The sequence below is a fragment of the Zeus faber genome (assembly GCF_960531495.2).
Source record: "Zeus faber genome assembly, chromosome: 7".
Classification (NCBI taxonomy): domain Eukaryota; kingdom Metazoa; phylum Chordata; class Actinopteri; order Zeiformes; family Zeidae; genus Zeus; species Zeus faber.
In genome coordinates, this window is record NC_137203.1 from 33,331,176 (window position 1) to 33,346,468 (window position 15,293).

General features: G+C 42.8%; 2 protein-coding genes across 3 annotated transcripts; both read right to left on the reverse strand.

Moving 5' to 3' along the window:
* Positions 1-2,533: 2,533 nt before the first annotated feature.
* On the reverse strand, positions 2,534-7,517 carry sub1b (SUB1 regulator of transcription b). 2 transcript variants are annotated; one of them, XM_080003386.1, is made up of 5 exons: positions 7,408-7,517; positions 4,599-4,671; positions 4,308-4,427; positions 3,283-3,391; positions 2,534-3,198 (listed from the first exon to the last, which is right to left on the reverse strand). In XM_080003386.1, exons 2-5 carry the CDS (start codon positions 4,665-4,667, stop codon positions 3,119-3,121), a joined length of 378 nt encoding a protein of 125 aa, XP_079859512.1. In that variant the 5' UTR covers positions 4,668-4,671; positions 7,408-7,517; the 3' UTR covers positions 2,534-3,118. The 2 variants fall into 2 exon arrangements, with proteins under 2 accessions (XP_079859512.1, XP_079859513.1); XM_080003387.1 differs by having other exon boundaries at positions 4,599-4,668; positions 7,408-7,516.
* Positions 7,518-11,855: 4,338 nt separating this feature from the next.
* Positions 11,856-14,878, reverse strand: uqcc3 (ubiquinol-cytochrome c reductase complex assembly factor 3). The gene is made up of 2 exons (XM_080004543.1): positions 14,602-14,878; positions 11,856-12,583 (listed from the first exon to the last, which is right to left on the reverse strand). The coding sequence occupies exons 1-2, from the start codon at positions 14,716-14,718 to the stop codon at positions 12,452-12,454; spliced, it is 249 nt and encodes an 82-aa protein (XP_079860669.1). The 5' UTR covers positions 14,719-14,878; the 3' UTR covers positions 11,856-12,451.
* Positions 14,879-15,293: the final 415 nt, after the last annotated feature.

Sequence of the window (15,293 nt, forward strand, 5' to 3'; positions counted from 1 at the left end):
TCGCATCCCCACCCACATAGCCTGCACCCCGCCCATCCCGCAAGCCCTCGGTCTATTGTGTGGTGTATGTGCTGAGTATGAGTTTTGGCACTGGGAGAGATAGGCGAGTCGCGACCGGATCGATCCAGGGCCACAGCAGGCCGGGGAGCAACCACGCAGACCCCCTCCCTCCGAACTCGACCGCGCCCCAGTGCCCCCACCTCCCGTACCTGATGGCAGCCAACCTACAGCGATCAGCCAAGGGCGCATAGTGTCCGCCATGCGCCTCCGCCATGTCGGGCAGCTCCGCGCCCCCATCATGTCCCTGGGCAGCCCCTTACCACCGAGCATGCGGACTACAGAACAGAGGGCAGCAGATGCCCTCTGTTCCCCCCCCCCCCGCCCCCCCACAGCCCGACTCCCCCAGCGAAGAGCGCCCCGCGCACCGAGAGTGTCAGAGGGCAGGTACCTCGGCAGCCTGGTGTGATGACAGGAGACCACCCCCCACAAAGGAGGCCACATGGTGAGCCCCGCGCCTAGCACAGCCAGCCAGGTTCAGGACTCAGACAGTGATGTTGCCTGTCAGGATCCTCTCTGCTGCTCCAGAGTAGAAGGACTTAAGGATCCTCACTGAGACCCTGAATTTCTTCAGCTGCCTGAGGTGGTAAAGACGCTGCCTCGCCTTTCTCACCAGAGTGTCTGTTTGTAAAGTCCATGTTAAGTCCTCCATGATGTGGACTCCCAGGTATTTGAATCTGCTCACCTGTCGACAGAAGCCCCATTAATCCCCAATGGCGCGTGCGTCCTTGGTTGTAATCCCCTCCTAAAGTCCACAATCAGCTCCTTAGTTTTGTTGATGTTCAGGAGGAGGCTGTTGTCCTGGCACCAGAGTGACAGGGCAGCCACCTTCTAACGGTAGACCTTCTCATTGTCGTCAGTAATCAAGCCCACCCCGATGGTGTTGTCAGCAAACTTGATGATGGTGTTGGAGCCGGACCTGGCCACACAGGCATGTGTGTACAGGGAGTACAGTAGGGGGCTGAGGACGCAGCCCTGGGGGAATCCTGTGTTCAGGGTGAGGGAGCTGGACATGTGCCTCCCCACCCTAACCACCTGGTGCTGGGCTGATAGGAAGTCCAGGATCCAGGCACACAGCTGAGTGCTCAGTCCTAGCTCCCGCAGCTTGACAGCTAGTCTGGTGGGGACTATGGTATTGAAAGCTGAACTATAGTCGATGAACAGCAATCTCACATAGGCCCCCTTCCGGCCATCCAGGTGCGCTAGTGTGGTGTGCAGCACCTGGGAGACCGCGTTGTTATAAGTGAACACATATGAAATTGTAACTTAAACAGGCCGTTGTATCAGAATTCCCTTCTGCAGTATCCAGATTACGTGGCTGCTGTGACTCCTGCAAACCACCAGATGTCCCTGTGCTCTGCGTTTCCGCTTTTTTGTATGGACACAAAGCCGAAAAACACCCCAAAGGCTTAGGTTGCCCATTACTACTAAACACAACGGGACCCGGGGTAAAGCTCAAACCCCATTGGCTCACAGAAGGTGGAAATTGACAAATAAAATCAAATAAATATCTTGAATCTTGAATCTTGAATTGTGTTCAAACCCCATTGGCTGACAGAACTAGGGGCCTGATAGCTAATTTACATTTAAAGCTACACACCTAGAACCACAATGGCTTTGGAACACGTTTTAGAACAGGATTGCTTAGAGATTATGAAATGGAATATCTCTGTCATTGTACAATTAGGATACAACAAAATGTGTCCTCTGCTTTTGACCCATCCTGTACCAAAGAGCAGAGGGCAGCTACAGCGCAATGCCCGTGGACCAATTCCAGCTCTTTTGCCGGCATGTTAGAATTGCCTGAATACATATGAGCGGTATTTTCAACAAAAAACTTCAAAAACATGTTTTAGGGACCTCAGATACACATTAATTTGTTGAAAAGGAGCATAATAGGTCCCCTTTAAACACAGCATATTGTACAGTATATAACCTAACACCTCCCCCCATCGCTTGAAGACTTCACTTTTGACTGTTTAAGGACTACATAAATAAACAAACCTGACCTGCCAAAGTGATGTGTATCAAATCAGTATAGCCTTTCATTTTAGTAATGAAAAAGTTGGAATAAAAAAAAAAAGTAAAGACTTTAAACACGTACATACCTTGAAATTTAAAAAGCTTGCTTGTATTGAACACATTCCACCATACCGACTGGCTACCGTGATATTGAATGCGATTGATATCTGGTGTCTCAGCTGGGACAAATATCTGGGTCTACACCTTTGTTTATCAACCATTTCTTTGTAGAGAACAATGGAGAGACAGGAGCTGGGAGGGGGAAGAGACAGCCAAAGGCTGCAGGCTGGATTCGGACCCAGGTTACTGCAGGCGTTTTGCCTCTGTGGTACACGCGCTTATCTGGTTGAGCCACCAAGGAAGCAAAACTAGTCAAGTCTGTTCCTGCATTTTCCAGAAGAACGAGAAAGAAAAAAAAAAATCTAAACAATCGGGAAAAAAAACAACAACCATGTTTGTGTTCAGTCCTTTATTCTCAAGATCACAACTGGAATTTCCATCAATCTCATCACTTATAGGTACAACATACAAAACCAAGAGTAAAAAGTAATTAGAGTTCTGCCCCCTCCCCTCCCAAATACTTAGACAAAGGAGTTTTCAAAATGTTGTGTAGGTAGATGGACAGGATATGAAAAAGGCAACAGAACAATCTTAGCCTTAAGGGGCGGCCTGCAAATGAGTTCTTCGAACTGAACAATTAGAGCCTTTTGGGCTTTTAATATGAATTTCAATAAAAATAACCAGATCACTCTATACCAATTGAGTCACGCTTGCCACCACCTCTTCACCCACCCATACACGCTAACAATAGTTCAGGAACAACACGTTTCACACAAAGCAAACTACAAAGTACATGCAGGAGACAATCAAATACAACTACAAATTAAGCTAGTCAGATATATATATATATATATATATATATATATATATATATATATATATAAAATAAAAAAATCATTTGTTTTACAAAAAAATTCCCCCTCCAAATTTTTTTTGTGGAACTCAACATGTGGCCGATGGGGGGGGGCGGGGGGAATGCTTATATTCTTTTGATAGCGTTGTCGATTTCAGAAATCTGGTCTTTCAACTGGCTCCACTGCTCGGGATTCAGGGAAATACCTGGAAGGAAGAGCAACATAGGACTTTTATTGTGAAGGATTGGTTCCACAAGCGTAGCGGCTGACGGCCAAGATGAGCAGTTACCTTTCTTGCCGGGTTTCATCTCCCCGTCTTGGTTCATCCAGTATTCTCTGATGTCAACCAACACTTTGCCCTTGAAGTCCCTGACGCTGATGTACCTCATTTTACCAATCTGTAATAGGACAAAAATATATATTCCTACAACATTAAAACCACCTGCCTAATATTGTGTAGGTTGCCCTCGTGCCTCCAAAACAGCTGACCCACCTAAAAACACTTAGGTAGGTGGCATGCAGGGCTCCAGACTAACTTTTAACCACAACCAGAATATCAATTGTAATAAAAATGTATTTGAATATTTCATTTATAACATTACAATATTACATTTATTAATTTAGCAGACGCTTTTGTCCAAAGCGACTTACATGAGGCTAGAAACAAAGCATACATCAACATCGAACTTGAGTGCATGATCTCCTGCTTCTAAATTCAACCAGATACAAGTGCAAGATGCTGTAAGTTATCAGAATAAAAAGGGTCGTTCTTTTTCTCTCTTCATGTTCACTCTCTAATGACAACTTAACAGCTAATCAACATCTCATGTATTGTTGGTGTACTGTCAATACAACAACTTAAAAAATACATATGTTTTTCTAGCACGTCAATATCGGGTAAAATGGAAAAGGCTTGGAATAATAATCTATAATAATCGAAACGGGGGGAGGCACAATTCCCGCTGCAATTTGGTTTCCCTTTGTATTCTCACTTCCGCCACTGTTGTAAAATACATTGGGAGAAACTGCTTTTTTAAGGCGCTAGAGAAATAAACTTCACTCACCATGATCAAGGGCCTTTTTTTTCCTCCCAACAGTTGATCTCAGACTCGTCGACAATTAAACTATTTTCGTAGCAGCTACCATTGTAGGCATATGCATTGGCAATTTATCTCTGTGATTCTAAATGGTTTATAGGACATGAGTTTCATCTTGCTGCACAACTACTAGTCCTCCCCTTCCCCAGCTACCTTGGCATCTCCCGTACTCACTTACACATTTATGAGCATTTCACTCTCTCATCACAACACCCACCTGAAACATGCTGTCATCGCCATTGCTGCTGCTTTTCGATGAAGCGCTGGGCTTGGAGCTCTCGCCACTCTTCTGCTTCTTGGCAGGTTTTTCGGGTGCACTTGGCTTCTTTCTCTTGACCTAGTTTAGATTTTGCATATCAATTTTGTCTCAAACCACCATTCCCTCTCATTAATGACAAGACAATGACATTCTAAACTGAGGGCACAAGGGATGCCTCCTGCCCCGCCGGGACATTATCCGTTTGAAGGCTGCCCCCCCCCCCCCCCCTTTATGAATCTAAAAACTTACTTTGGTCTCCACCTCACTGTCAGAATCGCTTCCAGATGTGGACGACAGCACTTCCTTGGATTTGGGCATTCTGCTGAAAAAGGAATCATAACCCACCATTTTATTTACAAAACAGACAATGCTTGCTGTGCCTTCACGCTACTAGCAAACCGAATTGATCCAATCGGATGGCGGATTTGTTTGTAGAGGAACAATACCGCAAAAAAAACAACCCACAAAAAATACGTAACGCTAGCTTATTCCACACAAATTAAAAAATGGCCTGGACAATATTATTATCCCGATTATTGCACCTTTTTAGAAGTTGCAAGAAACAACTGCATCTCAATCAGGTGATTCACCTGCCATAAGTCACAGGTATCTGCGATCTAATAATCATTTATTCAACCAGTTTAAATGGAGCAAAGTACTCATTCTGCTGTTTTGTGGCACTGTGTGTGCCACACTGATCAAGGAGAAAATAAAAAAAATAAGCAGAGAATAGTGGGGGTCAGATAGAAGATCGTAGCCAAGCATGGACAATCTCTACAAATCCATCTTCAGAGATCTTGATGTTCCTGTGCCCACTATGCGCAATATTACCAAGGAGTTTAAGGCCCATGGTACTGCAGCCAACCTCCCTGGAAGAGGACGCAGGAGAAAAGTTTACCATAGATTGCAGGGAAGGATTGTTTGAATGGTGGAGAAAGGACCTCTGACAAGGGCAAAACACAATAAAGCTGACCTTCAGAGACAAGGTACAACTGTTTCAACTCACACCATTCTTCACCAACTCAGTGAAAAGGGGTTCTATGGTAGGAGACCTATGAGGGGCCCACTGCTGAAAGAGAAGAGGGGATGGAACTGCATCTCCGTCAAAAGTCATGGGTCCTCCAGCAGGTCAATGACCCAAAACACACATCAAAAAGCACCCAAGAATGGTTCAAAACAAAACACTGGACTGTTTTAAAGTGACAAGCAATGAGTCCAGATCAAAATCCCATTTAACACCTGTGGAGAGATCTGAAAACAGCAGTTGGAAGAAGGCACCCTTCAAATCTAAGAACTGGAGGAGTTTGGAAAAGAAGTGGGGCCAAAGTGCCAGTAGAGAGGTATAGGAATCTCATTGAAGCTTATAGGAAGCTCTTGACAGCAGTTATTTTCTGCAGGATGTGCTACCAAATATAAAATCTAGGGTGTCAATTTTTTCAACGCCATCTCTGTTTATTTTATGATTTAAAATTATTTGTTAAATTCTGAACCAAAAACAAAGTTTCTGTACTATTAACAGTGAAATAAAGAATTGTGGAAACCAAATACTTAAATCAATTTCAACTTATTTTGGAGATAATTGTGAGGGTTGTTTTTTTATGTGCAATGGTGCCAATAGTTTCAGCCACGACTGTATATAAAATAACAACATTAACATTAGCTGTGGGTGTCGTCATATTTACTACAACTAAATCTCTTTCCATTAATGAATTATCATCAATTAATTAATCAATTGTGTGAGTGCTCTTTGTGGAAATTATATGAAGGAAGTTTTAACCGGTAATTTATTTAAATGGTAAATGTCCAGCTGAGCAAATTACTCTATCAACTACCACACTAATGTACTGGAGAAGATGCTGAGCGGGACCAAGCAAACTAAGACTGAGTTTATGCTATGTGTTAACATAGCATAAACTTTTGCTTGCTTTTATTTCCATCTATTTTTGCAAGGGATGCAGAAGCAGCATTTTATTTGGAGTGACAATTACATACTCCCCAGGTTAGCATTAGCATCCCATCTCCTTTATAACAAATCTCAACTATTCTTCACTATTTGTGGAAAAATTTGAGGCGATGTTTGACATCTTGACATTTTTTTAACTGATACTGTTCCATTAGTTTTATATTTAATGTTCGAAAGATCCTGTGTGATTGGGTCATTTCGCAATGTGCATATTATGTGTCTTAATGCAGTCCATGCTTGTCCCTAACCCAGATGTAGGTATTGCGGAAAATGGAAACCGTGTGGGACCAGATACCACTGCATCCTTAAGCTGGTGTCTGCGTTCTCACTTTATAAATTGCTTTATTCATCTGCAAATAAATCCGAAAATGAATATGAATTTGCATATCGAGCTCTTGTAAGAAATTAACATATCTTCAAACGTCGGGTACGGTTAGAAGATTTCCTCGACTACAAGATTCATTTAAGGACGAAACAAAACAAACATCCAAATATCAGTGGGAGTTCAATGCAACCCTTGCTAGAATAAGATCATACGTTAAATTGAAAAGTACATCAGGATTACCTGCCATCGTTATGACAAAAAAATGGCTTCACTGACAAGTTTTTCGTGGCCTAAAATGAAACTAGGTTAGCAACGTAACGCCCAGGTGATTTTTGGACCGATCTCACCGTAAGCGAACTCTCACCTTAGCTTACAAGCCAAACACTGGTTGAGATGTGGCAAGCGCCGTAGCGTTGACTCCGCGAAGGAAAGGCCATGCGTTAGCCATGCTAGCCGTCTTATAGTTGCTAGTCTAAAAAAAGTAACTAGCTTAGCAGCCCGCTACTTTACACGAGGCTAGCAATGCTAAGGTAACCAGCCTAAAAACGGCAATGGGAAATGTGACTGGGCTCCTAGCTAGGGCTAGCTGCCTTCAGGTGGCATTTATGCGTTGACGCTAAACCAGTTTCGGGCCAGTAAACCCCGATGCACCCGTCTGTGCTTGGCAAGACGCGAAAGCTCGTTCTCTCTTACTCGCTGATTTGTATTTGCTGATCTGGTATTTTATCTATTTTATTTTATTTTTTTCTGGTATTCGTGCACATGCTTACATGGTGTGAAGCTGCTGGAAGGTCCACGATAGAAGCAGGAAGTGAGTTCGATTCGATTCCGCAATGAAAAAGGACGCTTCCTCTCCGACGCTAGCGTCGCTTCTTCTTCTTCTTCTTCTTTTGTGTTTTATTTTTCGGGAGGGGGGGGGCGGGGGGTACCGCCACCATCTGAACGAAGGTAATGGGTAGTGGGCAAATTACATTTTCACAAAATACTTATTTCAGGAGAGATTTCCGTCAGTGTTGTTCCTTTTGTTACTGCTCGAAAATGACTTAAATGGATTTGCAACACGGCCACTTAGCCCCTGCCATGGCCTTTTAATTTAATTTATCCTGTGCATAAAACCCACATTTTTAATACTTTTGTATATATGTTTCTTTTTAAGACCGTTAGAGACAAATCCCTTCTATCTGGAAATGTACTTGGTCGAATATACAGAATCTGAAACAAAATATAATACACACACACACACATATATATATATATATATATATATATATATATATATATATATATATATATATATATATATATATATATATATATATACATACATACACACACACACACACACACACACACACACACACACACACACACACACACACACACACTACTCCCAAAAAGTTAGGGATATTCGGCTTTCGGGTTAAATTTAAGGATAAACCTAAAATGCACTATAACCTTTACAGGTGAACTTAATTTGACCTTCCCTTAACTTTTGAATGCACATGTCCAACTGTTCAATGTTTCAGTACTTTTTGCACAACTTGCTGTTCTCTAACAAGGAGCTGAACGGCAAAATTCACAACAGGTGTTTGATCCATGAATCGACCAATACATTTCCTGGTTCAATTATAACTGGTATTTAAACAGTCCTCTTCATCGTGCTGTTCAGATTTGACATGACACCTAACAATTGATCAACAGTACCTCGCCATTGCGAGGCTTCAAACAGGATGTTCTCAGAGGGAAGTGGCCACTGAGCTTAGAGTGTCACAGAGTGTCATCAGCAGGTTGCAACAGAGATACAGAGAGACTGAAAGAGTCACAGAAAGGCATAGAACATCCCACACTGATGACCCATCCCACACTGATGACCTGGCAGAATTAAATTGATTATGACTCTGATAATCAACATAAAAGATCAACATAGCTATCAAATCATATTGACCAATGCCTGATTTACAACATATGGGGAAATCCCGTTATTATATCACTTCACCACCCTCAAACTGATCACAACATTCCCTAACCAGAAGCTGTGGATGAACAAAGAGGTCCGCCTACTGCTGAAAGCACATGACACCGCCTTCAGATCAGGTGACACACAGGCCTATAGTTCAGCCAGGGCTAACCTGAAAAGGGGCATCAACAGAGCCAAGCAGAGCCACAAGCTAAGGATCAAGGAGCACTTTAACAACAACTCCGACCCCATAACAGATTACAAACCCACCAAAACCACCCCCAAACCAGTGACACCCCCCTCCCTGATGATCTCAACAACTTCACGCTCGCTTCGACAGGGACAACCAGGAAGCAGCCTTCAAAGCTGTGCTCCCTGCAGACCACCAGCCCCTCACACTCTCCCCCAGCGAGGTACAAGCTGCACTGAGCAAGGTCAATGCACGTAAGGTTGCTGGCCCAGATGGTATCCCCGAACCTGGGCTCAGGGCCTGCACTGGGTAGCTGACTGAGGTCCTGACTGACATCTTCAACCACAGCGTAATCCGCTGTGTTGCACTCACCCCCACCATCATGAAGTGCTTCGAGAAGCTGGTCCTGGCTCACCTCAAATCCTGCCTACCTCCCACACTGGACCCCCTCCAATTTTCCTACCGCCAGAAAAGGTGCGCAGAGGACGCAGTCTCCACGGCACTACACTCCGCCCTCTCCTACCTGGACAACAAGAGACATACATGAGAATGCTGTTCATCGACTTCAGCTCAGCATTTAACATCATCATCCCATCCAGGCTGGTCACCAAACTAGAGGACCTCAACATCAACCCCTCCCTCTGCAACTGGATACTGAACTTCTTAACCAGCAGACCACACAGCATGTTAGATTAGGCGACCTAACCTCCTCAACCCTAAGCCTGAACACTGGCATCCTACAGGGCTGTGTAATGAGTCCTCTCCTCTACTCCCTCTTCCCCCATGACTGCACTCCTGTACATGGCTCCAACACTATTATCAAGTTTGCAGGCGACACAACGCTGGTTGGCCTGAGATGAGACAGCCCACAGGGAGGAGGTTCAGCAGATGGCAGCGTGGTGCGCCGACAACAACCTGGCCCTTAACATAAAGAGACCAAGAAGCTGTGGGGTGGACTTCAGGAAGATGAACGGTGGCACACACCCCCACCCATACAGGAAGATGAAAGGTGGCACACACCCCCACCCATATCAACGGGATTGAGGTCGAGCAAGTCACCAGCTTTAGGTTTCTGGGTGTCCACATCTCCGAAGATGTCTCTTGGGCCCCTCAATACCTTGACCCTCATCAAGAAGGCTCACCAGCGGCTCTTCTTCATTAGGAGACTGAAGAAAACCCACCTGTCTCCACAGATGCTGGTGAACTTCTACCGCTGCACCATCAAGAACATGCTCACCAAACTGCCTCTCAGTCTGGTATGGCAACTGTACTGCTGTGGACCGGAGAGCACTGCAGAGGGTGGCGAAAATTGCCCAACACATCACCGGCACTCCACTCCCTGCGACTGAGGCTCTCCAGCACAAGCGATCACAGCAGAGGGCGCGCAGCATAGTCTGAGACACCTCACTCCAGCCACAAGCTGTTTGCCATCCTCCCCTCCGGGAGGCACTACAGGAACCTCTGTTCCAGGACCAGCAGGTTCTTCTCCTCAGCTGTCATCCGGCTGAACTCTAGACCACGGTGACAACGCCCCCCCCCATACCTGGATTACCCCACCCACCCCCTTACACACACAACTTCACTCCAGTGACTGAACTCTTGCACATTGCACCTTAACCTTACACACTACAATTTATTGTTTTTCTGTTCATATTTAAACAACCGGTTATACTAGTGTCAATCTGTTAATACTGTTTATATTGTAGGACATTCATACCCACTCTGTTAATACCGCTAATACCACTCTTAATATATATACTTTCGTGCATCTATATCCATTCTGTAAATACTGTTAATACTGCTCATCATTCTGCTAATACTGCTCAAACTGTATATATTTTAGTGCATTCATACTCATTCTGTCAATACTGTTAATTCTGTTCATACTGTACAAATGTAGTATATACATATCCACTACTGTTACCTCTATTTATATATTATTCATAAACCTATATTTTATACATATGCCGCACTTTACTGCTTCTTTCGCACTTCTGGTTAGACGCTTAACTGCATTTTGTTGTCTCAGTAATTGTACTTTGTGCAATAACAATAAAGTTGAATCTAATCTAATCTGATCTTTTTGTGAGGGGATTACTTTAAGATGCTTCAATAATTAGTTCTTAGATAATAAACAACACATTTGACAAAAGTATTTTTGAAGACAATATAGTCATTCTCAGCCTTAGTTGTGCAGACGTAAAATAAATGAGTATTTGTGGGTTTCTTGTGAAACTAATATCAAACACATGCCTGTGTTAACACGCTGTCATCTATCTATAATCTATAATTCTTGGAATCTTTGTCTGTCTGTATGTATATCCTTTGATTATGTCGACAACCCTTCATCCGATCTACTTTGCACTTGGTGGGTGTATGGCTGGGGCCCCAAGGACAGTGTCGAATTTGGTGCAATTTGGACACATGACAAGTGTAACATACGAGAGGAACAGCAAGCCGCTCAGCTCTGTGAAGCAGACGAATTAAGGTACCGGGGGTTGTGGAGCGGGGTGCTTTCCAATTCCACTAAGCGGGGAGATTTGTGACATCATCATCTCATGTGATGTGAAGCATGAGACGATTGAGCAGGAATCTCTGTATGGTGTCTGTCTCGTCTGTCGTCTACTGTTTATCTGATCTGCTTCACACTTGTTTGTGTATTGCTAGGGACCCAAGGACAGTGTCGATTTGGTGCTATTTGGACACACGAAACGTGCAATATTAATAAACAACAAGCGGACAGTGAGCCACTCAGCTCGGCACAGCAGCGGGGCGGGGCTTCAGGGCTGTGACTAAGTCACTTAGTCCGCACTCATAAAGGAAGCAATCTTTGTATGTTCCTCGATTATCTCAAACAGGCATACACTGCCTCTGCGACTGAGTCACTTGGGCAGTGCAGCCTATTCCAAACAGGTATGTTTTGAAGGGCATGCACTAGTAGGTTTCATTCATATACAAAAAAAAAACAAAAACAAACTAATTTTCTTAAAAAAAAAATAAAAGATTTTATATTTATCTCATATTTATTTGGCTGCCACTTAATGAGTAACAACTATTCAATGTATTTTCATTATATATGTGGTCATCTGTTGGTGGCAGGGTCAACTTTTCCGGGAAAGAATGCACTGATCGAGCACATGAGAAGTGAAAGGCAGGCGTGGTGAATTTGATTTTTCAATGTGTTTCAGTGACCTCAAAAGATCATGCCAAAACATGGAAAGGTGGAAGACCTAGCAGCCTTAAAATTGTCCATTGTTGTGATGGTAAAGAATGTTGTCAAGGGAATAAGACAACTCAACAAGAGTTTTTCAGCAGCAGCCATACCTGACACCTTTTTTCCATTTTAGTAGTTTCATAGTTTCAATACATATACAGAAGGGATAACACCTCAAGACAATGATTTCTTTAACAAATAAATTAATCTTTCAATACAACTGTTGTAATCATTAATAGCACTAATAATCACAATGCCATGTTCAGCTAAAAATTAGCTGCAAATAGCTTCATTTTATTTCAATTGTCAACATGGCATCCAAAAAAGTTTGGTTAAGCAACAGAGGTATTACAGCCTTTAAAAGGTATGCTGTATGTGTTTCCTTTTAACCAATGCAAAGTTTTAAATCATTTGTGATGCCAGTCCAAGCCCAGTGTGGCACAAAACAGCAGTTTATCGAGAACGCCCCCAAAACCCTTGTGCAACGTTGTCATTGGTTTCAGCTGCCTCCTTTAACACCTGCATCATGAGCACATTTCTTTTCCTGCTCTCCTCCATCCTCACTGGGTTGGCTTCTGGTAGATTCTAACAGAAGAACAAAGCAAATAACAGAGATGTTTCACTGAAATATTGGGTTTACATGCATGCAATTCCCTTTTACTATACAGGACATTAACATATTTATATAATCTATCCTATGCACATCAAATCTAAAAGTTATGCCACACTGCTTCCAATGATACCTGTATTTGAACAACACATTTGAAAAAAAAAGTTACATTTCAAAATGTAATCGTGTCGGAAAGAACGTCCATGTTATTTGTATCAAAACACTTTAGCGTTCTGTATTTTTGAAGTACTTTTTGCATCCATTTCTGAATTGGCACCTATAATTTGCCCGGACTTTTCAGGACTTTTCAGACTTTTCTCCTTCTCTGTACCACACACAGTCACACACAGTTACTCAGACTCACGAGGACAGTAAAGTGGAACTCAAGTAACATAAATGTGGTGATGGTTAAAGTTAAGAGATCATTTATAAGAGCTGAAGACATACCATCAATAATTGTGCCTGCTAATCTTGAGGGGCAATTGTAGCTGTTAGTCTTTGACTGCTACGGTAGTTTTATCTTGTAGTTCAATCATCAGTACTTTGCCATACTAGTCCAAACCCAATAAACAATTGTTTGGGGGTGGCATATGCACAAGTAAAGGATAATTAAGTTGCTGTCATTTTAATCATTATAGAACTCAATTTCATGTTCAAAAACCAAACTTTGGGCCATACCGTTTTATGAGAGGAAACTAAATGATCGACTAAGGGTAAATATACTCAACTACAGTATGGATTATATTTTTTTCTTAGATTTAGAGAATGTATACAAAGCTGCATCAATGAAATTTAACATCTAAACAATTGAAGCACTTGAGACACTCATCACCCAGGCCAAGATAATAGAAGCAATTTAAGATTGAGGAAATTCAATGAAATTAAAACAAGACAATAATATGGATTTCAACTTTAACATGACAGAGGTAAAAAATAAATAAATAAATAAAATAAAAAAAGTACCTGTCATTAAAGCCCACATATCCCTGGAAAAAGATGCATTAATAACAGACTTTAGGAATGTGGGAAAAAGTGTCTTTTTTATTACTATGGTTGTGATTTTGCAACTAAAATCTCCATAAAACAAGCTGCTCTGTAATCCTGCAATTCCTCGCTTCAAAAATCAAGTGAACTTTTCACGAAAGATGCTTAAAGCACCCCCAAGCCTTTCATCCAGAACCGTCGAACCGACTAGGAAGCATGAGGCAGCAACAAGAACAGAAAAAGAGATTACGTGCCTTGACTAAGATTGCTCCATTATAGGATGTAAAGAAGACAACCTGAATCCATTAAGGCAGGCTAATTGTTTGCCAGATGAACTCCAATCACCATAACCTTTTTGAATGTATTTTAACGATCTCAAAGAATCAGGCCAAAACGTTTCATATTAAAACGGCCAAAAACAGCACTTGAATGTTGCCGACACATTTATATTCCGGGTAAATTATAATTCATTTGTACACAGCGCGTTGGATTAATCGATTGCGATTGGTCAACAGCGGCAATCAGCGAACAGTTGTTTCTGAATAATGACCGCCACCTGTTAATAATGATGAGCCACTTGTCCGCCCTCCAATCACTCCATCGACACGCAAGACTGGCTGGTGGTGACAATATTGTGAAGCTGTACACAAAAGACTTGCATAGACATTTGGTGGTAGAGCTGGTCATCTACCAATCTAAAGGTTGCTGGTTCGATCCCAGGCTCCTCCTGCTAGCATGCTGGAGTGTCCTTTTAGGGGTCAAGAAACTTAACCCCTAGCTGCTCCCGATGGCTGCGTCCGTCGGTGTTTGAATAATTGTAAATCGCTTAAGTCGCTCTGGATAGAAGCGTCTGCTAAATGACTAAATCGTTATTTTGGAGGGCAAAGGGTAGGAGAATAGTTCGCTACGCTGCTACGGTATTAGCCATGCTGTTGATTATGTTTCTTAGCGGAAGCTTTTAAACTAGGCATACTAGTTATACAAATGTTACTTAAAAGTATAACCTTACCACAAGCATTTCTTTCCGCCTGTCTTCGTCCGGAGAGATCAGTACCCACATCCCGTAGCCTATGCCCAGCACACCAATACACCCAATGGAATACAACATGGCGCGCAGTCCGCTCATCGCCGCTGGTCTTCAGAAACTAAACAGTGATGACGGTGGTATTTTTCTGTGGTACAGCCAACTCATAACCACCAACAATTCTCTGTGTTTTGACGACGCTGAAGTTGGCTTCAGATTCGGCAGTCAAGGGGAAAGCTCAGGGAACCAACCTAAAGCTGACGTAAGCTGACGTAAGCTGCCGATTCACAGCGCCTGTTTTTGTGATGCATTCAAATCCCTCGGAATTTTTTGACTTTTTTTTCTTATACGCAGACCATCTAAAACCCTGTCTCGATCTGTATTTGTAGGAGTCAAACTATAGTACAAATAGCAGTCAAACCTGGACTAGATTATAATAAAAAGCCCATATTGTATTTAACACATCTTACGTAGTTTCTGATTTTTGAAAGTATAGTAGTTCTTTTTGTGAACAGGAGCAGGTCTCTCCCGGCTATAGCACGTTACTGTGCTCCGGACTAGTCCTTCATCTAAGGGTTAGATCTCTAGCCTGCCAGGTATTACCACTGTACAGGATTTTAAAGGTTGCTTAGACTAGGTAGCAAATAGACTCCCCATCTGCTAACAGGAATTGGAGC